General features: G+C 36.8%; 1 protein-coding gene across 2 annotated transcripts in view; it reads left to right on the top strand.

Moving 5' to 3' along the window:
* Nucleotides 1–23820, top strand: part of VCAN (versican) — a 152131-nt gene that overhangs the window by 81936 nt on the left and 46375 nt on the right. Inside the window, exons 8-9 of one of the 2 annotated variants that reach the window (XM_060761735.2) lie at nt 14282–19699; nt 22070–22183. In XM_060761735.2, coding sequence (XP_060617718.2) covers nt 14282–19699; nt 22070–22183 — 5532 coding nt within the window. The remainder of the gene's footprint in view (nt 1–14281; nt 19700–22069; nt 22184–23820) is intronic. The other variant, XM_060761736.2, reaches the window with a different exon arrangement.

Here is a 23820-nt window from a genome sequence, read left to right as displayed (position 1 = left end):
CTGAAAATTGTATAGCTCCTTTAGCTGCTTTTTGGATTTACTCTATCAAGGGTAATTACGTTGTCATCTTGTCAGAGAAAGGTTAATATCTTAGTTAATCACTTGGACAGCTGTGGTGATTTTCACATTCTGAAGAATTCTGTTCTTGTTCTTTGTTAATGAGGAAAACTGTATTATCTCCTCAGTGTAGACAATCTAATGACTAGCTGCTGACTTAATTGCTGGAAGCTTTCCCTGGAAATTCCCCTGCTGTTGTAAGACTCCTATTTGCATAAAGTTGGGTGATATATTCCCCCACTCCTTCCCATTTATGGAGTTCTTTGGGAGGCATTTTGAAAATCTTTAGAGGGGTTTAATGAAATCTTTAAAAATGTGTTGGAGAGAGCTGGGACTTTACAAAATAGATGAGGTTCCAAAGGGTTTGTGTCTTTCTTTTCTGAGAAAAGAAAATGAACTTTGCTTTCACTTCATGCAGTGATGCAGTTGCAGTAAGTGGCAGCCTGGTGTCATATTTCGTTCCCATCATTTCCAAGAATGATGATGATGATGGTATTAATAGCAGCAATTGTAGTTATTACTTTCCATCACTGGCAGTCCCAAGATTCCCAAAGAAATTGTGTGAATCTATAGTTGTACAAATATCATACGAGGGCCAATCCGAGGCATTTTGCTTTCTGAGGCAGGGCAAGATGGGACCCAATTCCTCATTGTACATGAAGTGTATTTTACATGTATATTGATGATGGGATAGCCATGCCCATCACATCTCAGAGAGATTTAAATGTGTGTGACTGGCTCTAAAGGACCAAACTTGATCCTTCAGGAGAAGGGAATGACCAAAGACTCAGCAGGAGCAGCTAAGGAACTCATACTACTCAGTGGTGTCATCATCTCTACTACATGGAGACAATTAGCTAAAAATAGGGGTAGGGCTGTTGCTATGATTCTAGTCTTCATTCACTTTACACACATTCTATTTTCATGATTTCATTTTTTGAAAAGGCAGAAAATGTGAGAGCAGACTGTTACATTTCTTTTCAAAAGTCAACAAAAACCAGAATAAAGTTTGATGGGGTGAGTAAGGGCCCTTCCACACAGCCGCATAACTCAGAATATCAAGGCAGATAATCCACATTATCTTCTTTGAACTGGATTATCTGAGTCCACACTGCCATATAATCCAATTCAAAGCAGGTAATGTGGATTTTATATAACTGTGTGGAAGGGGCTCATGACTATCAGTCTGTTCTGAAGAGACATTTGAACTTGGCTGAACTACTTTCCTAATTGTTACTCACTTCACATAATTTTTACTGGCTTAAATGAAAGTACTTTGTTTTAAATTAGTCTATTTTTAATACCCGGAGATTGCTATACTTGTTTTAATTTATGGGTGCCTTTCTCAACAAAATATAAACAAAGCCTCCTTCTATACTGTCCTTATATCCCAGGATTTGATCCCATATTATCTGCTTAATTATCCCAGTTTATATGGCAATGGAGACTCATATAATCCAGTTCAAAGCAGATAACCTGGGATCATATCCCTGGCTATAAGGACAGAAAGGGCAAAAGTTGGGATTTAAAAAAAAATGTTTTGGGTCTTTGTTACCAAGAAGATGCACCTGTTGTGTGTGCTGTTTGAGGTCCTTGTGCAAAGTGTGAACTGTAGGTAATAAAACTTAATTCATATTAATAGTTAGCCAGATATTTATGAGCTTAAATAATTGGCTAAAGACTCTGGTGGCTTTCATTGTAAATTGTTTCTGAGAAGCTTATTATAGAATGATGATCTTTCCTCACATTCCTTCGCATACAGCCCGAAACCCTAGGAAACAACATCCTTCTGTTGCACACTGTTTCATATGATGTGTACACATTCTCTGTGGCTTTTTGCACTGTTACCAGGGAAACATTGTGGCATTGCACACACAGGGATTTTACACTGGAGGTTTATTTTTGTATATTCAGGGAACAAATGAATATAAATTTCATTCATTATATTATAATAAGATTCTGTGTTATTTTTATTGTCATTGTCTGGAAATTAAAACAAATTCCAGTGGTAAGCACACAGAGAAAAGTGTCTGTGTAGACTAGAGATTGTACTGATAGTGAATGTCTGTGTTTTCCACAGGTGAAACTACTTAGAGTTCTAGATATTGTTTTGAGAAAGCTGTTCCTTTTTGAACAATTGAATAGGATGTTATCTGAATATCCATGCATTGATGAGATGTGAATATTGTGCAACTCTTTAAAATGTTGTTTAATTGTTACCTCAGGAGAAGCAGTTGGACACAGAGAGAATTTTCATTTCAAAGCAAATGGGACAAAACTAATAAAATGAAATACAGAATGAATGTAGCATTGGCATCATAAATATGAATAGATGTGTGTAAGCAGAAGCTGATAATGATCCTTTCTTTTCTTTAACGTCATTTTTCAGACAAAATTCAAAGTGGTGAACAAACAGGGTTTTTAAAGTATATATTATGATCCATAAGCTTTTGGAGTAAACATTGCCACGTTTCATGTTCTGGCATTTGTTGGGTCCTTGAACCATTTTTTGGGAAGCCTCCTGAAACCAGGATGGTTGTTTTCAGTTTGGGCCCCCAAAAATTGGACCATTATGGGGGGGGGGCTTCCCACCCACTGGCTCCCCTTTCCGGCATGCGCTTTGGTCCTTCTTACCTGGCACCTGCTGTTTCTACTCTAGAGTAAGAGGCACTCAGCTGTAGGCACTGGCAGGCATGTACACTTTCCATGTCTGCCTGCACGCCATGTCATACATGCACTCTCCTTAGAAAGAGCGTGTGTGTGGTGGGGCATTCAGGAAGGCTCAGAAAACATGCTTGTTTATCAGTGTCTGTAGCCAAGTGTCTCTTACTCTAGAGTAAGAGGTGCTCAGCTGCAGGTGCACTCTGGGTGAGCCTACATGTCCTGCCATACACACACTCTCAGAGAGTGTGTGTGTTGCGTGGCATGTGGGCAGGCCCGGAGCATGCCTGCAACCGAGCTCTGAGCCTGCTGCCCCACCACACATGCACTCTCTTTCCAAGGCGAGGAGGAATGTTTGGTTGCAGACAAAAGCAGGTTTATGTGTCAAGGAGATTTTCATGTGGGAGGGAGCTTCCCATTTTGTGCTCCTGAAGACATGAAAGAAATGGTAGAAATGGTAGGAAAGATTTCCGCACACAACTCTAATTATAATATACCCTTAATAAAGGTGTTCTGATTACCTTTCTGATATATCTAATCTCACAGAACCAAGGAAATTTCAAAAAATGTGCACAACTTTAATGGATGTGATTAATGTCAGAAGTTTTTTGGACATTTTAACATTGTAGGATAAACAGTGTAAAGAAACACCCTCAACACTCAAGGAAACAAGCATCTGTAAATAAGTCCACAGAGTCTTTGTTAGGACAGACATGATGGTTACACACCTACATGAAATATCTATTTCATCAGCCTCTAACATGTTCCTCAAGAAAGTTACAAAAACAACAAGAGGAACATTTGGAAAGTTGAGACTTTGTGGCTAGGGGACAGCCTAGAAAGTGTGTTTGTCATTTTTTGTTTTGTTTCCAGGGATACAGCCCAAAATAAAAATATATTCTGCCCAACTTGCATAACTTCAGGTGATAGGATAAGAAAATAAAAAGCTACAGACAAGCAGTACCTTTATTTAGAATAAGTTAAATACAATGTATAAGTTTTCAGTTCTCCAGAACTAATCATGAAGCAGTAAAAAAAAATAGGGCAAGATGATGTTGAGAAGCATGAAAGTGCAAAAATTTGTCTTGATGGATTAAGCCACTGGCAGGAGTAGAATTATCACACGTCATTTTGTAAAGTCTACTAGGAAGAAAACCATACTATGGATCCCCATTTAAGGAAATTGTTGCCTTTTTCTTTGAGTAAAGCACACATTTAAAAAGTTTCTTTGTACATTACTTCTAAACCAGCCAGAGGGTGGCAGCAGAAATGTATTGTTATGGGTTGGTTCAAAGGATCAAGACATGAGAGGAAGATGAATGAGTGAAAATGAGATGTTTTGAGGATGAGGTCTGTGATACATCTACGACTGAGCCCAGCATCTTGATACATTTGGTACTTTTTTATATGAACATTTTCAGATTACAAGACCTAAGATTGTTCTGTACTTAGATTATACCTCAGGGCTGTGGAGTGGAACAATAGGTTATACTTTATAGGATTTATATTGGGAACCATTAAAAACAATTGGTTGTACTTTACAGGGCTTATATTTAGAATCATTAAAAACTTGGGGGCTTGCTGCCAATTTACTGTTTCTTTTACTAATTAAAAATATAATTTCTGACCACAATGGTGGCGAAGCAGAGGAATTAAGTCAACCGTAAGCAATCTGGAATAAAAATACACCAGTGTGTGTATGTCTAGGAACCAAATCCTAGAAGATAACAACAGTCTACACCAGTGGTTCTCAACCTGTGGGTCCCCAGATGGTTTAGCCTTCAAATCAAATCCTAATAGCTGGTAAAATGGCTGGAATTTCTGGGAGTTGTAGGCCAAAATGCCTGGGGACCCACAGGTTGAGAACCACTGGTATAGACTGTCGATATCTTCTAGAGTCCCGCCCCACACACACACACAACAACAACAACAAGGATACCAAAATATGTGCATGCTCAAATCTCATTATATGCATTGGTGTAGTAATATAGTTTTCTGTATATAAAATGGCAAAATCAAGATCTGCTTTTTGAAATGTTGTTGGGTGAGGATACGTTCAACCTGTGGATGGTTGACTCCATAGGCATGGAAGGCAGACTGTATTATGATCATGAGTACAACTTTAGATATCGATGCTAAATAATTATATAGTTGTGCCTCTGGTTATGATTTTAAAGGGATCAAATGTTTCTTAACTTTTTATACTGTTTTTAAAAGCTTGTTAACATTGAGAATTCTGATCCACATGATTTTTTTTTGGCTCTTGGTAATGCAAGAATACTTTAGTCATTTATACTAAATGTAAAAGTTACTTTTACAAGGCAATCAGTTTTACAGTTAGCAGCCAGTATCGCAGTTGATCAGATAAAGTGCTGCTTGGCATGGCTGTTTTTTTTTTTTTTTTGCTGGAATTTACTGGAATATGTAGTCTTGTTAAGAATGAAGAATGTTCCAATTAGTCACAGCAAGCTATATTTAGACACCAATTGTCCTTACTAAATATGAATATAACCATTATAAAGAGCACTATCTTCAGTGATGTTTTTTCTTTAATGCCTATCTTTGATTATAGTTACTTTTATCAAAAGTTTCTTTTTAAAAATCTTGGGCCCAATTCCAAGGTAGTAAAGTTCTCATGGGAAATTCACCATCTTGGTTTTACATTAGGACCCATTTGTCTGATATTTTCCTCTTCAAAATTCTAGGACTTGCCACTCCAGAGAGAAGGTCTCTTTTTAAAAGGCTTTTTCTTTTGGTCTAGTAAAATTCTGTAAGTTTCATCAAAAGTGTCTCTAAATTAATCTCTATAGGGACATGATGAGTTACTTGGAAACTAAATAGAATGGACCCTTAGTTTGCCTAAATGCTAAACTGGAAAGGTTTTTAAGACTTTTTTTAGTGTCATCAACACTGATTATATCATTTACTTTAGTGATATATTAACAACAGGTAATATTTGGAAAAAGGATATATTTCCGACTTCCTTCCTCTTTCAGTAGATAACCAAGCTGTTTAGGATTCTCCTTTAACCTGGCTAGCAGTTCTCAGCATTTTTTCATCTTGTAGAAGTAAGCAGCCTACTTCCAATCTAAAGCAAATATAAAAGTAACTGATTGTCTTGACACTCCTGCATTTTGTTTTGACTTATGTTATGGCACTGTTTAATGACTGTTGCTCTGGGGATGATTAACCAAAGGGGGGAATTATGGAGCAGGCCTCTCTAACCAGCTTGCTCAAGCATGGAATTCAATGAGTTTAGTGGAGAAAGTAGTGTAAAGATTTTGGACCTGTTATTGGGTTCACTGGTCTTTAAAGCTTCATTATAACAGGAATTCTCCTGTTCTAACAAGATAATCGTTCTTGTATTTATCTCACTTTACCAGTCCCTAGGAGAAGTGCTGGAGAGGAATCAATATCATACAAAAGATGCAGAACTTACAAGAACTCTGGCTTCCTTATTTTATGGCCATCTATTTAGCTGCCAGAGTGGCAGAACACAAAATACATGAGCATATGGATACATATTTACCAATATTTCTTTTGCCAAAGATGGCAAGCTATTTTTTTCATGGAAGGCATGATAAGAAAATAGCTTTTGGCCTATTAATAAGACTGAAGGAATAATTTTAAAAAGGACTTCCACATTATGGGATTTCTGTTGTAAATCAGAATCCCTTGCCACAAGCTAGGAGCTGGGCATGTTTAGCCTGAAAAATAGAAGGCTGAGAGAAGACATGATAGCCATGTATGAATATGTGAGAGGAAGTCATAGGGAGGAGGGAGCAAGCTTGTTTTCTGGTGCCCTGGAGAGTAGGACTTGGAACAATGGCTTCAAACTACAAGAAAGGAGATTCAGTCTGAATATTAGGAAGAACTTCTTGACTGTGAGAGCTGTTCAGCAGTGGAACTCTCTGCCCCAGAGTACAGTGGAGGCTCCTTCTTTGGAGGCTTTTAAACAGAGGCTAGATGGCCATCTGTCAGGGGCGCTTTGAATGTGATTTTCCTGCTTCTTGGCAGGGAGTTGGACTGGATGGCCCATGAGGTCTCTTCCAACTCTATGATTCTGTAACAGTTTTTGAAAGAAGCAAAGTTCCAGGAAATGTATAAGGTAATTTGAGGCTTCATATACAACATTTCCAGGGCAAATCCTTTACATCTTCAGACATGGGAATGAGAAATGGGAGCATTCCCATGACTTGAGGAAGGCATCGTGGAACTATTCATTAAAAAATAGAGCAAACATTAACTGACTCTTTAATTTATTCTGTAACCTAACAATGGTTAAGAACCTAAAGTTAAGAAGAGCATGCTAGAAACAAGGCAAGTCGCCAACTATGCATACATCACAGCATGGAAATTACTTTTTAAAGTTATGACTTCCCATTACTCATGCAGCATTTCAGAAGAAGCTTTTCTTGTTTTACTATTGTTTTACTGTTGGCCATGTAACTTGTTAGTACTATTAGTTACATTGTTGGTTGCTTTTCTATTGTTTTCCATTATTTTTCTGTAAGAAATGAAAATTGATAAAGGCTAGAATACTTCCTGAAATGCCTCTAAAATGCCTATTAGAGACTATTTTTTTAAAAGGTTGCTCATTATATTACTTCCAGTTTTAACGTAATATTTTGGTGATAACGTTTCCTCCTCTTTTTCCATAATATTTAAGTGGTCACCCTATCTACTCACAAATGGATCAGCAAGTAAGGCCTTTTAGAAATTTATCATGTAACAAACTCCACTGAATTCAGTGGAATTTTTTTCTGTGTGGACATACATAGAATTGCACTGGAAGAGGACCCGATACATCTTGAAAAAAGTAATCAAGTAGTTTATACATGTTAATTAATATTATATAAGAATGTCTGGGACTCTCTTAGTCTTATAACTACAGTTGATGTTGTATGTGACCCAACACCACCATTTTATTTCTTACCAGCCTCTCTTCATGGCGGGTTACAACATAGTATAAAATACACATATTAAACTGTATTTCTACTGTGTGTGTGTGTATATATAGAGAGAGGGAGAGGGAGAGAGAACAATGTTTAACACATAGTGGACACAAGACAAGAGTTTAAAATTGATAATTAAAACTGGCTGGGTATGCCTGCTGAAAGAGAAGGATCTTAAATTATGTCTTAAATTCTGACAGCCGATCTAGCTGTTGAAGCTCTTCTGGCAGCTTGTTCCACAGTCGTGGGGCAACCGGTGAAAAGGTCCTCTGGGTTGCAGTGTTCAGTTGGGTTTGGCAGGCTGGAGTAGCCCCCCCCCCCCCCCAGAGGTCCTAGGTGTTTGGGATAGATTGTATGGAAGAAGGCTTTCCTGTAGGTAACATGGACCCAAACCATGTAGGGCTTTAAACGTCAAAACCAACATTTTGTACTTTGCCCAGAAACTAATTGGCAGCCAGTGGAGTGACCTTAGTATAGTTGCAGTATGGTCACTTCTGGATGTTCCTGTTATCAATTTGGCTGCTGTGTTTTGAAACAACTGGAGTTTTTGAACTTGGTACAAAGGTAGCCCAATGTAAAGAGCAAGCACCTCTGTTTTGTCTGGATTCAGTTTCAATTTGTTTTCCTCATCCAGACCATTACCTCCTTCAGGCATTCATTCAAAAGGGAAACACTATCCTTAGGTAGGGTTGTTTTGAAAGGCATTGAGAAATATACTTGGGTGCCATTGGTATGGTGATAACACCCCGCCCCATACCTACTGATGATCTCTCCCAGTGTTTTCATGTAAATGTTAAAAAGCATTGGGGACAGAATGGCACCCTGTTGGAGGCCAGTTGACAGCTCTTTTTTTAAGGAGCAGCTATTCTCTAGCACCACATCTGGAACCTGCCCAAGAGGTATGACTGGAACCACTACAGCACAGTGTCTCATACATGTGAGAACGCATATCAGACTTATTTTTCATCAATTTTGTTGGAAACTAGCATTACTAGCAACATATGCTAGTAATTTCAAAGTATAACACTATCTCTACATGAGTCCAGATAGATCCAAAGACAGAGTATTCATTAAAAATGCTACTTTTTAATTTTATAACTTTCTTTCATCAATAGGATGTCTTTCAATTAAATAAACACTATAAGCTGCTACTTAAATTTCTTTCTACAGAGTAGCTATACTAAGTGTGATGGCACTACTTCACAGTAAGCAGTTTTAGGATTTCAGTCACAGGATAAAAATATCTTGGACAGCTGCATATTCAGTAAAGCTGCAGGAAGAAAGTAGTACTGCCATCAACAATATTTAGCAAGTGTGGCATCAATTTAAATGTTCTTAGAACATCAGTGAAATATATATTAGATCTAGTGCAACCCCATTATACCCAAGCCAAGAAAATATTACAGTCTTATTGAATATGCACAGCCAAAAAGGAGTGTGCAGTATAGAACAAGTCTACATCAAATCACATATAGCACAGTAGAAACAAAAACGTTAAAAATGCTTAAATCAAGAATAAAAAATAAATTTCTCTTTAGAATCTGAAGTAAATAATGTTTAACCATGCATTGAATATCTATCCTGTTTGATGATTTGGTCTTCTGTCTTAACTCATTGTGATTTTTGTTATGAACTTGTAGATATATCTAAAACTGAAAAGATGACAGTCCATTTGTGGCTCTATATTCAACCTGCATTGCACCAGTGCAGGCTGGTGACTCTGATGTCAGATAGAATCCAGTCTAGATTTTAGACTGATGTTTAAAAGACCACTTCAAGGTGTTGGATTTATTCTGAGGATGGGAGCATTCTATGATAGGATTTTTCAAATATTGAGGTATCTAGGAACACAGAGGGATTTGATTGGTTCTTTTCATAAAGTTATCGAAGGGAACACAATAGTTATATAGTCCAATTCCTTATCAGTGCCAAGATCCATGCTAAAGCATCCCTAAGAAATCCTAGCCTACCTCTGCTTAATAACTTCCAGTGGTGAGAGTCCATTTCCATCTGAAGTTGTCTATTCCAGTGGTTCTCAACCTGTGGGTCCCCAGGTGTTTTGGCCTACAACTCTCAGAAATTTCAGCCAGTTTACCAGTTGTTAGGATTTCTGGGTTTTGAAGGCTAAAACATCTGGGGGCCCACAGTTTGAGAACCACTGGTCTATTCTAATGTAGAATAGCTCTTACCATCAGGAAACTCATCCTAATGTTTAATTGGAATCTCCCTTTTTATCAAATGAATGAAAACAAGCTTTGCATTCTGTGTAAAAGGGGGTGTGTGGACTACAAATGTCAACATTTGGCTATATCATGAGATGACATGATTAATTAAAAATACAATATTGCTTGATAAAATAAAAGGTAGTAGGGAAAGAGGAAAACTGTATTACAAGTGGATAGACACAGTCAAGGATCTGCAACCTTGAGTTTCCAAAATGTTTACAAGCATGTTAATGACAGAGTAACTTGGAGGTTTCTTGTTCATTAGGTCTCCGCTGCAAATGTTAGCACCTATGAAGTAAAGATTATAGAGATGAATTAAGGTATTGCTGATACACTAATTAATAATATTAGAGGATAACTAGATTACATACCAGCCAGAAATGTGTTCAACTAAAATGAATGAATTTGAAGATATATTTGAAAACTATTATGGCTGGTGGCTCCAATTGTGAGGGGAAGGCAGTGAATTCCTCTGAGTCAGTCATCTGTAAAGGACCTATCCAGGGTGCTGAATTCTAGCTTCAAAATACATTCAGCACCTCGGACAGTAGATTCAGACTAAAACCTGGGTTCACTGCCAATACTGCTGTAGGACTCAGAAACCATCAGAATACCAAAGTATGTGAGCATATTTCTTTTGGTGAATTCTGCTCTACACAGATGTTTCTAGTCTAACCAAATAATTAAAGGAGGACTTCATAAAAGACCTGGAATATGAGAAGATTCTGCTAATTGAAACATGCACTTTCCCCTTAGTCCTCCACTGGAATACACACAGGGACATGCTGTAATTCAAGATCTGTAACTGAATCAGAAGACTTGAATACCAGACTGACCACCCAACTTGCTTGATTTTCATTTCCTTAGAAGCCAGCTGTACAAAAAAAACCCCTTCTTATTCAGGATTGCCTTCAAGAAACTGAGCTTGGCAATGTATCATTACTTTTTGTGCAAAAACCAAGTGTATATGCAAGTGAGAAGTGGGCAGGAGATTGAAACTGAAGGGAATCTAAAACCTCTCTAACCATCTCTTCTAATCAGTGGAAAGAAAACAAGCATTTTCCTGTCATTAAATATGGTGTGAATGTGGGTTTATGAATCTGTTCTCCATTTCTGCTTTAGCAAAAATGTGCCACTCCCTGAAGTTGTCAACATGACAGATGGAAAGTGAGCTGTATGAAACTCAACAAGACTCTTTTGGTTTTTGTCACCAGCTTCCTATCATACATATTGCCTAGATACCAGTTGTAGAAGAAGAAATGTGAGAAGACTCTGGTGATCTATGGCAGGGAACGAAGCAGGATAAGAAAATAATTTAGTCAGTGGAAAGCCAATATCATGTACTAGAAGAGACTAACCATATAGCATAGTTGACAAGTAAGAGAGCAATAACCACATTCTCAGGATGACTTTTTTTAAAATCTAGTGCAATGGAACAAAAATGGTTGATAGACACTTAGAAAGTGTAAGATCATGAGGACAATGTTATAAGGTAAAACATTTCAGTCTCAACTGGAAGATCATCAATGTCCAATGAGAGAAGCTGTGCTATGACTGAACAGACAGTTGTATGTTGTTTTCAGAACTCAGTATCTTCATCTGGTTAGAGATGGGAAGGCCTGGACAAAACCAGAAAATTGGGTTTATCCCATTTTTTTTCAAAGCAATTTTTCGAGAATTTTTTTTTGGGTGGGCGGGGGGGGGGAGTGTGTAGAAGCAAAAAGTCTCAGAAATCTTTCATTAAGGTCTTCATATTATATTGTTTGGATACTGCGTCATAGATATTTATCACTGGAAAAGAACATATTCTATATTTTTTCCAGTTTTTCCAGAAAAAAGAATCTGTCCCCCCATTTTTCTGTTTTCTAGGCCTTACTTATTCAAGAGTAAGCTTTATTAAACTCCAAAATACACACATATAGAACTATACTGTGAGTATATATAAATGCAGCAGCAGAAAATTGTGAAGAGGTAGCCAGCTTTGCAGTATCTAGGGTTTAATTTATAGGATCTTGTAGGATTCTTTGTGGTTTGAATGGACTGTAATAAATCAAACCTTTCCCACCAAAATGGCTAGAAGATTGTTTGGTAACTTCAGAAAACAGTGTTTCTTATTAATGAAAAGAGGGCTAGCAACATATTTAAAAGGAGCATTGCTACTAGGGCCTTTCAAGCTGCACAGTTCTAACATTATAACCCCATTTCAACTTCCTGTTCCATCCTTTGGATTTCTGATAGTGTAGAATAAGGAGAGGTGTTTCAGATTCTCATCCAGAGAGCTTTGGATTCTCAGTAAATTAGAAACCACGGGATTCCATAGGATGCAGCCATAGCTGTTAAAATGGAATAGAGTGCTATAACTGGTTCCAGGAGAAGCAGTTGCCTCTTTTCTTTGATCAGGGCAATCCCAGGAAGTATCCAGGGCTACAAAAACATCCTTGACAGAATCCTAATCAGAGCAAGGCTAGATGAATACATTTGCCAACTGCATTTTCAGGAGTTATTGATAGCTCCTCCTGATACAGAAAATTATTTGTAAGTGTTTCACATATGGTAATTGCAGCATTTTGCTGGCATCATGGGAAATAGCAATAATCTCAGATGCTGCACCACAAGACAGTACTATTTTAATTTCCATGCAACTACTTCAAAGAACAATTCTGTGCATGTCTACTCATGAATAAGTCGCATTGATTCAGCAGAATTTTTATGTTTAAAACTAGAGCCCGGATGGTGGCAAAACACTAATATTTTGGGGGATTTTCATCTGTGCTGTGATTGTACTCTACCAGACCTTCTTCCTTCATTTTATGATCTTGCAGTTACAATAAGAGCTCTCCAGACTTTGTATTAAGTTAATAATACAATATAACCCTATGAATACATTGTAAGTTTCTATATATTAACTATACTTGAGCTGGAAGCATACAATTGAATTACTTTCGGGGGATCTAGAGAGACCCACATACACTTCCTGAGATGGGTGGTGGGTGGGGAGATTTTTTGGTTCATGGGTAAGTGAAACTGTGGATATCAAAACTATAGATAAGAGGGCCATATTGTATGGTGAAAACAAATTTAGATAAAAGTATTTTGTTATCAAAAATCCTTCTTGCAATATGTCCTATATCTTTTACTTAAGGTTGGGGGTTTTTTTTGAGCCCTTGAAGCAGGTTGTGCAAAAGCTTCATGGACCATCCTTGCTTAAATACAGCAAATTCTTAATACTAAACTTTTTTCTTTCATAGTTTATTGCCCTCAATCAGAGTTCCTAAAAGTTATCTATTTGTACTATAATTCCCAGATTCTGGCTGACATGGAAACCGGGAACTCAAGGAATAACAAACTTCATAGTAACTGTCTTATCAGCACAATCACTCTTCACTCCAATGAAACATATTAAGAACAACACCTTATGATCTTTCATTGATAGTAGACTGGATCTGTTTCTTCTAAGCTTCTGATGGGCAGCTAAGACAGTAGTATTGCTTGTGGTCTTTGATCCTTAAAATTCCTGTTCTATTTTAATTGTCTGTTTTTACAATATTTTAAAGGGGTTTTTTTTTAAAAAAGCTTTTTATATGAATGGCTATACATAAATTCTTTAAATAAATAGCAACAATAATAAAGAAGTGGTTGCATCTTGAGCTCTGCCCCATCTGATCTTCAGTTTACTAGTTCCACTTGTACATCCAAAAGCTGAGCCATCTGAGTAAGTTTTTCTTTTGTGGGGACACTGTTGATACATTACGCAACCATATGCTAGAAATAGCAGGAAGGAGAAGAAAAAGAAGAGCTAGAGGTAGTGTTTGAAGAAGAAAAGGCAGTTCTGGGATGTACAGGGTTAGTCAAAATGCATAGGCCAATAAGCCATTCAATTGAATGGCTTATTGGCCTATGCATTTTGACTAACCCTGTATATTTTAGATAGTTGATGCCCTTTCCCTCTTCATTTGTAGAGGTATCTCTTCTTTCCAATTCTTCTCATGTGTGGATGTTTAATGTACACGGTGTAAATTTTTTGTATTCCCTCTCCTCTGGGCAGACCGAAGCTATGCATGTATGGTTCTCAACATCTAGTTTATGAACCCTAATTTATGAATATATCCATCAATTTTATAGAATCTCTGATTAGATACATGGCCTGACATAGCTGTTTGATTTTTATTTCATGATAACATAACATAAAACGGAAAAGAACTTACTACAACCTATATAATACACACATTTTGGTAGTGCTTAAATAGCTAGATTCTAATGGATGAACTTTGATTGTTTAGTCTGTTTCCTTTTTCAGTACACTTTTTTTTTGCTATGACAGATGATACTACCCATAATGAATCGTATGTGAAAAGGATTATTAAAAGCTCTCTTTTTTTTCAGATCCGTTATATGGAGTTTGGGATTTATTTGGTTACCAAGTTCATCCACATGAAATAGATGAACCCACTACAGATGCTGAATCAACATCTGATGAACCCTGTACAGCAACTCCTGATGAGGAGTCTGCAGAAATCTTAATTCTGGACCATCTCTACCCAGAAATGTACAATCTTGGGGAGGAGGATGATGATGATGGTGCTGATGAAAACTGTGAAAATACTACTGATGTCACAACTCCTCCAGCTCTGCAGTTCATCAATGGAAAACAACAGGTGACTACAGCACCAAAAGATACAAAAGCTGAAGAAGCAAGGAGTGACCAAATTGAAAGTCTAGCACATTCAAAAAATATAACATTTCCCCACATCAATGAAACTAATATACCATCTGAGCATGAGGTCTTTGCCACACTACAGCCTAATGAATCTACAGAAATAATGGGAGAACCTGTGTCACTGGTTACCCAAAAGGCAATAGCAGAATCTCTCATAAATGAACTGTCCTTTAGTGGGGATTCAGAGGTATCTACTACAGATAAAATGCTTCAAGTCACATCTTTACATGGTAAATCTTTATCAGACGCAACAGAGAAATCAACACAGTTTGGAACAGATCTTAATCAAATCTTAAGTAAATACCCTAATGTTTTCTCTTTGCTTAATGCAGAACATTCAGGTGATTTTACTACCAAGCCTGTGTTAAACAATTATGCAGTTCCTCACACAGGTAAACCAACATTAAAAGAAGAATCTAAAATATTTTCTGCTACAATGTCAACTTCAAGTAGGTTACCTCCTTCCACAACTGTAGCCATAGCCATAGATGACAACACATCACCAAAAAATGAAGCTTCTGTACTACAAGATGATTCTGTATTAAGAGTTACACTCAATACATTTTCTTCTGTTAAGAGTTTATTGGAACCAACAAAAAGTCCCAAGTCATTTCATTCATTCCCAGTTCATACACCACAAGGCTCAGGAGATGATCCAGAAGAGAATTCAAAATCTACAGCTATGGTAATAAAAACAGAAAAGATTCCTGTTCAGGAAATTTTCTCAGATGATGCAAGACAAATGCCTACGAAAAGTAGCCATAATGCCTCATTGTACAAAACTACTAGCTCTACATCTGGAAAAAGTTCCGTAGAAACTGTTACTATTGCTGAATTACTTTTAAGTTCTTCAAAAAATGTAGAAGAAGTGGAGAATAATAAGGAAGATAGTACAAACACAATTTCTTCAGCAATTGCTGGATCTGAGAAGGTGCCATTCAGTCATGATTTAAAAGACAATATCAGGGCTGTGAGCCAAGAAACCCACATCAAAACAATATCAACAACAAATGCTTCATTTTTAAAAGTCAAAGAGGACACAGATAAGATGGCATCCATAACCGAAGAATCTGGGGATGGATCTACAGATGTTTGGAAGAAATATGACATCGATATACTTTTGGGGGATCCCACAAGCATAGTGGTAAGTACTGATGCCCCATTTATAGATCCAGGTTCTGGACAAATTGATGTTATAATTGAAGCTACTACACAAAGTTCATTCCCACTGAGGTCTGGAAGCAATGACACACAAGTAAAGGAGTTAGACCTGGCATCACCTTCAGAATATGCAATAGTTATTGATCCTACAATGCCAGTAATAGGTAATGAATCAGACGGGAAAGCCATAGAAACTGGAACAGAAAATCAAGTATCAAAGAGTACAATTAATAACCAGCAAGTGTTACAACATGACTCAGATGCAGTTCTTTTGAAGACATTTAATGAAAAGTCTATTGTGGTATCAAGTGAAGAAGTGACAACATCTACAGCAATGGGAAGGAAAATGGATGCATTTGCAACATCTGGTTTGACAGCATCCATGGAGACTTTGACAAACACGTTTCCTGACACTGTTATGGCCCACAGCGGTGGAACAATAAAGTCAGCAACCAAATTAAGTGAAAAGTATAATAATGATAATATAACTTCTACCAGTAGTTCTCCAATATTGGTAGATAATGCCGTTCAGCCTGAAAGAGGCTCTAAATCTGGCATAACTGAAACAAAGGAATCTGCTCAACCAGAAAACGCAAATCATCTTTCTACAACTATTTTTGCAGATGGAATTAGCCTTGTAGATATGGGCTCAGGAGAAGAATCAAGAGTTGTTGGGCATAGTATAGTACTAGTCTCTGATGGTCCCACAGAAAAAATAATGAATACTAAGGTTTCACTGACTGAACAAGGTTCTGGAGACATAGACTATTTTACAGATTCTCCTACACAAACAACAGTTTTATCACAATTTTTGACAGAAAGACCTAGAGATCAAACCATAAAAAGTAGGAGCAGTATAACATCAGAGGATCAGTTTATTACAGACATTCCTTCAACATTAAATATAAGTAGTGCCCCTATAATCCCCTTAACAAATACAGGAAGTGCAAGACAGGTTTCTAATGTATCAGACATAGAAAGGGAAACATCAGTTGAACTGGAGAGGAAAGACTTTACAACAAATTCACCTGTGGAATATGTAATTAATTCTGCTGAAGAAAGTTCTGAAAAACCAGAAAAAATGACACATACTTCTACAGTGATCATACAAGAATTGTTCACTAAAGGTATAGACACTACAACCGAACAGTCAGGAAGAGCTTCTCCAGTTACACCATGGGTAGAAGACATAAAATCTTATGTCACTTCTGACACTAAATCATATGATATAACCCTTGCAGTTAAACCCCAAACATTTCAAAATAAATCTGTAAGGATTTCACCTACATTTGAATCAAAAGAAAACCAGTTGGAACAAAGTGTTTATTCTACTGAAGGTAGCCCTCAGGTTTTCTCTGTATCTACAGAGTATAAACCAGTGAGCCCAGTAATTGGTAACGCTGAATTTTTCACAGAACAAGGTTCGGGAGATGCCTTTTTTACTGTCCAATCTACTACTGTGGATGCAAATTCTGCTGTAAAGTCAAACACATTAAATAATTATATGCTTCCTTCTCAAAGTTCAGAAACAAACTTTGCAGAGGATATTATGAAAGAATTTGACAGGCACAACAGTGAAGCAAATGAAGATTCTGGTATTGATATTAAATACTCTTTTATCACGACACAGGCATTTCCTGTAGCAAGTGACAAAAGAATTCCGACTGCATCCAGCCTCACTACCAGGGTGACTAATGTTGAAACATCTACCTGGAAACAGTTCATTAGTGAAAAGGATGAAAACCATAAGAATGCCTTTGAAGAGGAAGAAAATGCAGAAAAAATACTGGCTGCTACTGATGAAATTTCTCAAAGGGAAGCCTCTCATGTGATAAAACTTGAACATACAACCACTGTTTTTTCTTTTACTGAAACCCCCACTAAAACACCCAAAGTTACCTCAAACCCCACAGTACTGGGTACAACAGATCATGATGGTTCTGGAGAAGGCTCTGGCTGGCTGGAGAAGTTGGAAAAACATTCTGAATCACCTACTCAGTTGCCAAAAAGGGAAATATCATTTACTTCTCATACCCCTCAGGAAAACGGTTCAGATGTTGTGAATCCTGATAGAGCAATGAATGGATCATGGGTGCTGTTAGTATCATCACCCAGTCAGAGAAAAGAAAAGGAAACACCACCATCTTCAGATAGTGACCTCCCATATACATTTGCAGATGAAAGTTCTACAAACAACATAAAGGACTATGAAGAACTAATTCCAATAGCTGACGACAAAAGAAATTATTCTGGAGAGATCTCTAGCTTCACTGATGTTATTGCAGAAGGTCATGGAATGATAGCTGATAAAACAACAATTATAGATGCTGATAATTTGCAATCAAATATTGAAGACATAGGCAGCCGAACAACTGTTGATTCTGAAACATATTCGATATATGATATTTATACATCACCAATAGAAATCCAGAATGCAACACCTGCAGGTACTTTGAACAATGATACACCTGCTGTCTCTGGAGATATCCAAGGAAGTTCTGTAACCAGTAAGTTCATAAACAGTGAATCCATAATATCTGAACACACAGCAATATCAGATTCTATGGGGTCAGGAGATAGCCTACCTTTCACAATAAAATTCCCCATCTCTCAAGAACTACCTCAGATATCTACTTCACTTCCAACAATATCATTACTAATCACTTCTACTGTATCAATTCCAACAAGCTCTGGTGCAGATGAAAAGGAGAAGGGAGTTGAAACTAAAGACAAAGAATCCAAAAGTACAATAGAAGACAGTTCTGAATTACAAACATTATCAGACAACCAAGCAATAGCTGATGAAAGTGAAATTGCTCCTATGAACATAACTTCTGGAATAGAACACATAGATTTGATAAAGAAAAAACACATGACACCATCCCCCACTCTATTACACCTACCTCTTAAACCAGAGCATGATCTGACCACTCACAAATCTGAAGAGAACACTGTTTCTACACAGCTTGTGTCCCAAAGTGTATCAAATTCTGAAGAAACAATCGAGGAGTCTTATGAAGATATGCAGACTGCAACCACAGAATCCAAAGAAAATGATCTTGATGATTTTTTACTAGTAACACATACACCAAAGTTGCCTGTGACTGTTTATTTACTCAATGGAGTTTCTGAGCACTCTGAAGAAATTGTGCCAAGTACTTCATCATCAACTGATTTTGATAAGCATGATTCATCAGTGGTACAAACCTTCAGAGAAGCTAGTGCTGATATTGCAGCAACTTACAAACCTTCTATGAATGAATTTTCAGTTAACACAGTGTTTCCATTAACATCTTCATTCAAATGGAAATTTGAGAGCAAACTCACTGAAAACACACCTGTTTTTAATGATCCTGTAGCAAAAACAAAAGAAAAGCCAGGGAGTTCAGAGGAACTGATTACTGAAGAAGAAAGCAATGTTTCGAGAGAATATCTTTCAAAAGAAGAAAAGCCAACAATGTTTATATCTTCAGGCAGTGAAACTGTAGAAATTAGCTCTGAAGAAGGGACTTCTTTTGAGAAGGTGAAGGAGCTACATCAACTAGATGAAAATAGTGCTGAGGGAGATCTGCTGTGGATACACACCACACCATCTTCAGTACCGCATGAAAGTAAAACTGGTGGAGTCTTTGGTACTGATGGAGAAGCAGGCCCATGGCCAATTTCACCCCCACCATCTGTGGATACAGTTGTGAAACCCCAGTCTACTCAGAAGGAGCCGACATTTTCATCTAATGATGTGCCCCAAACCCCTGGCCCTGAAAGCATACCTGACTATAACAAGCAGGCAAGAAATACAGAGGATATAAATGCAAGTGAACTTGTAACTCCACCATTTTTGCTTTTGGATGTTACTAATGGATCAAATTTCCTGATGGGCACAGGTGAGGGATCAGTAGAAGGCACAGCAGTTCAGATCCCAGGTAAGACCTATATTGTCTAATTGCATTCTTTCCTCTTTTAAATAGATGTATATGAAAAATATAAAGATTATAATATTAAGTCACACAATACATTTTTCCTTCATGTCTGGCCAATTTCTTTTGGCAAATAGCCTCTTGGAAAAGTGTAATATTTGAATTTGGAATGTCAAGGGTAACCGTTTCTAACAACATCCCTTTCTCTGGAAATTATTGTTGCTTTATGCGTGTTTCCTTGGTTCATATCTTACATTTATCCTTTCAAATTTGTGTTAAGAAAAAAATAACATGGCATGAATGAGGGAAAAATATTGTGTGAGCCAGCCCAGGAATTTTTAGTTATATGATAAAATAATTATAGAATAGTAATGAAATTGTAATCATATCGACATTAGTATATGTTTTAAAGTTGCTGTAGTTGCAAGCTTCATGATGATTCAAATGTATGGTTTGACCAAGATACCCTAATGTACAAAAGGAAGCTGCATTTTGGTGTAATTCACATTTCCATCCACACTGCAACTGACTGCAGAAAACAGAGAACAACCACCACTGCCCTTGCCAAATCTGCACTGGTCCCCTTGTTTAAAATTTTTACTCATATGTAGAGGGACACATGCTGCAGTCCTGTCATAATTTGCCTGGGAGTAAGCATTGTCAAACATAAGAGGTTGCTTTTTTTTTTTATCAGATTGCACTGCTTGTGTATTTTAGTGTGGGCTTGTGAAGACTGTACAACCATTTCATATGTAGAAGTTCCCACTGTTAAGGAGAACCCATAAAAGGATATTTTGTACTATTGTAAAAAGGTAGTTGACTAATTTTGTGTACTCCACAGATCGTCAATGTATGTGGGATGTGATATCATTCTGAGGATTGACTTTTCCTTATTTTAAATCCACTAACTTAGAGGGAGATTTTTGGTTATCTTTTATTTCAGGCACGTGACACAGAATAAACAAGTACAGGGCACAGAACCTCTATGTTGTATTTGTATTTAAAATGCAGTAAGGCACTCTGAAGCATGACATATTCTTTTCTTGCAGGGTGGATTCACATGACTATTTTTGTGTGAATGTTATTATTTGGTCATGAATTTACTTTGTGTGGGACAAGAACATAATGTGGGATTTTTGCTCTATTGCAGCCTTTATAGCTGAAATGTGAATCATATTGTACACATGACACATAAATCCAATTCTCTGCCACCACTTATGAACCCCTTTGATTTCTTCCTGGATTGCCTCCACCAGAAAGATGATTTTTCAGTAGTAAATTGGGAAAATTACTCTTGGAAACCTACAAATTGGGCAGTCTTCTTTATTATAATGCACCCAGAGTGCTTTGCTTTATTTTCCTGAAAGTGGGCATCCAGTTACTTCTGCTTTTGTTTGGTGTGACCAAACAAAATTAATTATGCTCACCAATTGTTTTTTGACCCAAGATGACTCCAGAAAACGACTACTGGTTCCTGAATTTCTAGAATCTGCCCATTCCATAGGTAACATGCTACTATGTCTTCAAACAGCAAGAGTTCAAATGTGATATTTTTTAAAGGCTACAGTAGTTGTGTGAGATATTTTAAAGAAGTTAAACCTTATTTTATATTGTACATAGGAACTATTGATATATGCAATATTATAATCAGTGTATTGCATCACCTTTTATTAAAAACATAAGAGCCCCTAGATATTTGTGACCCATGCTGAAGTTAAGTTTATGTATGTGTATGTATGCATATACATACAGGTATATTACATACATATGCCCAAATCACTTTGGCCTCTTATTCAGTTAGTCCATTAATAAATCTGTCAAGAAAAATGATGGGAATATAGTTGGTGGAAAACAAATAATAGTATGAAATATATTATTGTACATTGTGGTAATGCAGTGCTCATTGAGGATACCCAGAAAGATGACAGACAAAAATATGGTATGAGAGTGTGTGTTCTGTGTACCCAATCATTGCATATAAACTAACCCTGTTCAGATAAATGCATATTTCATTCACTGTGCACATATGTTTTAACTGTTTTGGCTATAATTAATTGTCATGTCATGCCAACTAAATCTTCAGTAGACATCACAGCTGTCAAAAAATATACAAAATGTCATTTGCGGAAGATTTCACTAGTGATTAAAGTTGTGTTGCCAACATGGAAAAGTGATCATTGATTTAATGTTGCTGTTGCATAATATACTGAATTGCTCTCTGTGTTGGGGGAGTTTTACTGCATAAGCTGTAATTACAGAAAATTCAATAGCAGTTTTGATGACTAGAAAGCAGATAATATATTTCTGCATAGGAACCGTCAGAACCAGCAAATGTTTTTTGTGGATATAGCAATTTTCAATGAACTCATTTTACAGGTCAAGATCCATGCAAAAGCAGCCCATGTCTACATGGGGGCACTTGCTACCCACGGGATTCTTTCTACATCTGCACTTGTATGCCGGGTTTCAGTGGTGACCAGTGTGAATTAGGTAAGAAGCAAATGCTTTATTGACATTTCAGTGTCTAATTATTCCTTGTGCAGAACAGGAAATGTTATTCCAGTAATGCACAGCAAGGCCTGAAGGAGCTCCAGACTGAACTTATCAGGTAGAGGGTAAGACATGCACATTCATTTAACAACAATACAATGTACTGGCAAGCCAATGAAAACGAATTTCATTTGGTATTAGGAAAAAATTAACCTCAAAGTGGGAGAAAACCTTTAATGGTGTGATATATTATCTGTAGTTGTTTCTTTAATGGGCATGTTTTCAAATTGGTTTAAATTCTCTTTGTATGATTTAATTATATTTTAATATATATATGTTTTCATGATGTAGACTTCCATTACTACTTATTTTAACTTTGTAAGCTGTCTTTAGACACAGCTCTGCAAAAAAAGATTTAACAAACAGAAATACATACAGAAATGTATGTATAGTGCTCCTGATAATTTGCGATAAGTGGACATGAGAGCCAGCATACTGTGGTGCTGTTTGGTCATGTGTCTCCTGGTTTTAATTTTGAAATATGTGTAAAGTTCTATCTTAGAAACTTCCCGATCACCGAAAAGATATGGAAGAAGCAAGAACAGTGGGAACAGATAGCAGTATCTATAGCCCTTAAGTATGCATCATAGCAAATGTTCAGTGATTCATAGTTATAGCAATTAGGGGTGTGCGATCAACAACAAAAAAATGTTCAATACTCATTACTAAACTGGGGAGGGGGAATATTTCTACAGTGTTTCTAAAATATCTACTTTCCAGCATAATGTCCTCAGAAGCACTTTTAACTACTCGTTGGGTTGCTCTCCCTTCATTTTTTTTAAAGCCCTCCAACCAGATACATCCTACCTCTGTTCATGTCCAGCGTTTATTTCTTAAATTTTAAACGATTACATCTGGCCCAGCCATAGGTTTTTTAAATCTTTGTGTGTTATTGTTTATATGTGAGTTATATTAATTGTATTTTTTTTTTGCTTATTGCTTCTTGTTTATTGATGTGTTGCCGGGCTTGTTCTCATGTAAGCTGCTCCGAGTCCCTTGGGGAGATGGTGGGGGGAGGGGGGTATAAATAAAGATTATTATTATTATTATTATTATTATTATTGTAACTATTATGATATAACAGTTTTCCTTACTTTTTTGTTATGTAATTGCGCAAGTGTCGAAGCTTCTGAGGCTTTTTTTTTCTCCCTCTTTTTTAGAGCTATCGGGATGAAACTTGCTACTATTGTAGAACACATTTGCCACTGTTATGCTCCTCTCCAAGTTTCAGAACATTTTATACATCCACTGATTTTTGGGAATTTTAAAAAGATTTTATTTTTTATTTACATTTTTGAATTGTAATTTTATTTCATGGGCACCGCAGTTTGAAATTTGCATCATATGTACAGATCTTATGAAATAGATCCAACATACAATGAACAAACTATTTTTTGCACAGCCCTAATAGCTATAGTTAATTATCCATAATTTTTTTAAAGAATTACAATGGTCTTTCCCTAAATAGTTCAAGTTGTGACATGTAGAGACTGAGGATGTGTTACCCAGCAGTCAAGTAGGATAGTTCCAAAAGACAGTAAAGGTGTGTGTTTTTAGTTTAGAAGTGTTCTCACAAT

Source organism: Anolis sagrei, chromosome 2 (genome assembly GCF_037176765.1).
Source record: "Anolis sagrei isolate rAnoSag1 chromosome 2, rAnoSag1.mat, whole genome shotgun sequence".
Classification (NCBI taxonomy): Eukaryota; Metazoa; Chordata; class Lepidosauria; order Squamata; family Dactyloidae; genus Anolis; species Anolis sagrei.
The sequence above is the reverse complement of the archived record's forward strand: the minus strand, read 5'-3'. Positions and strand labels throughout refer to the sequence as shown.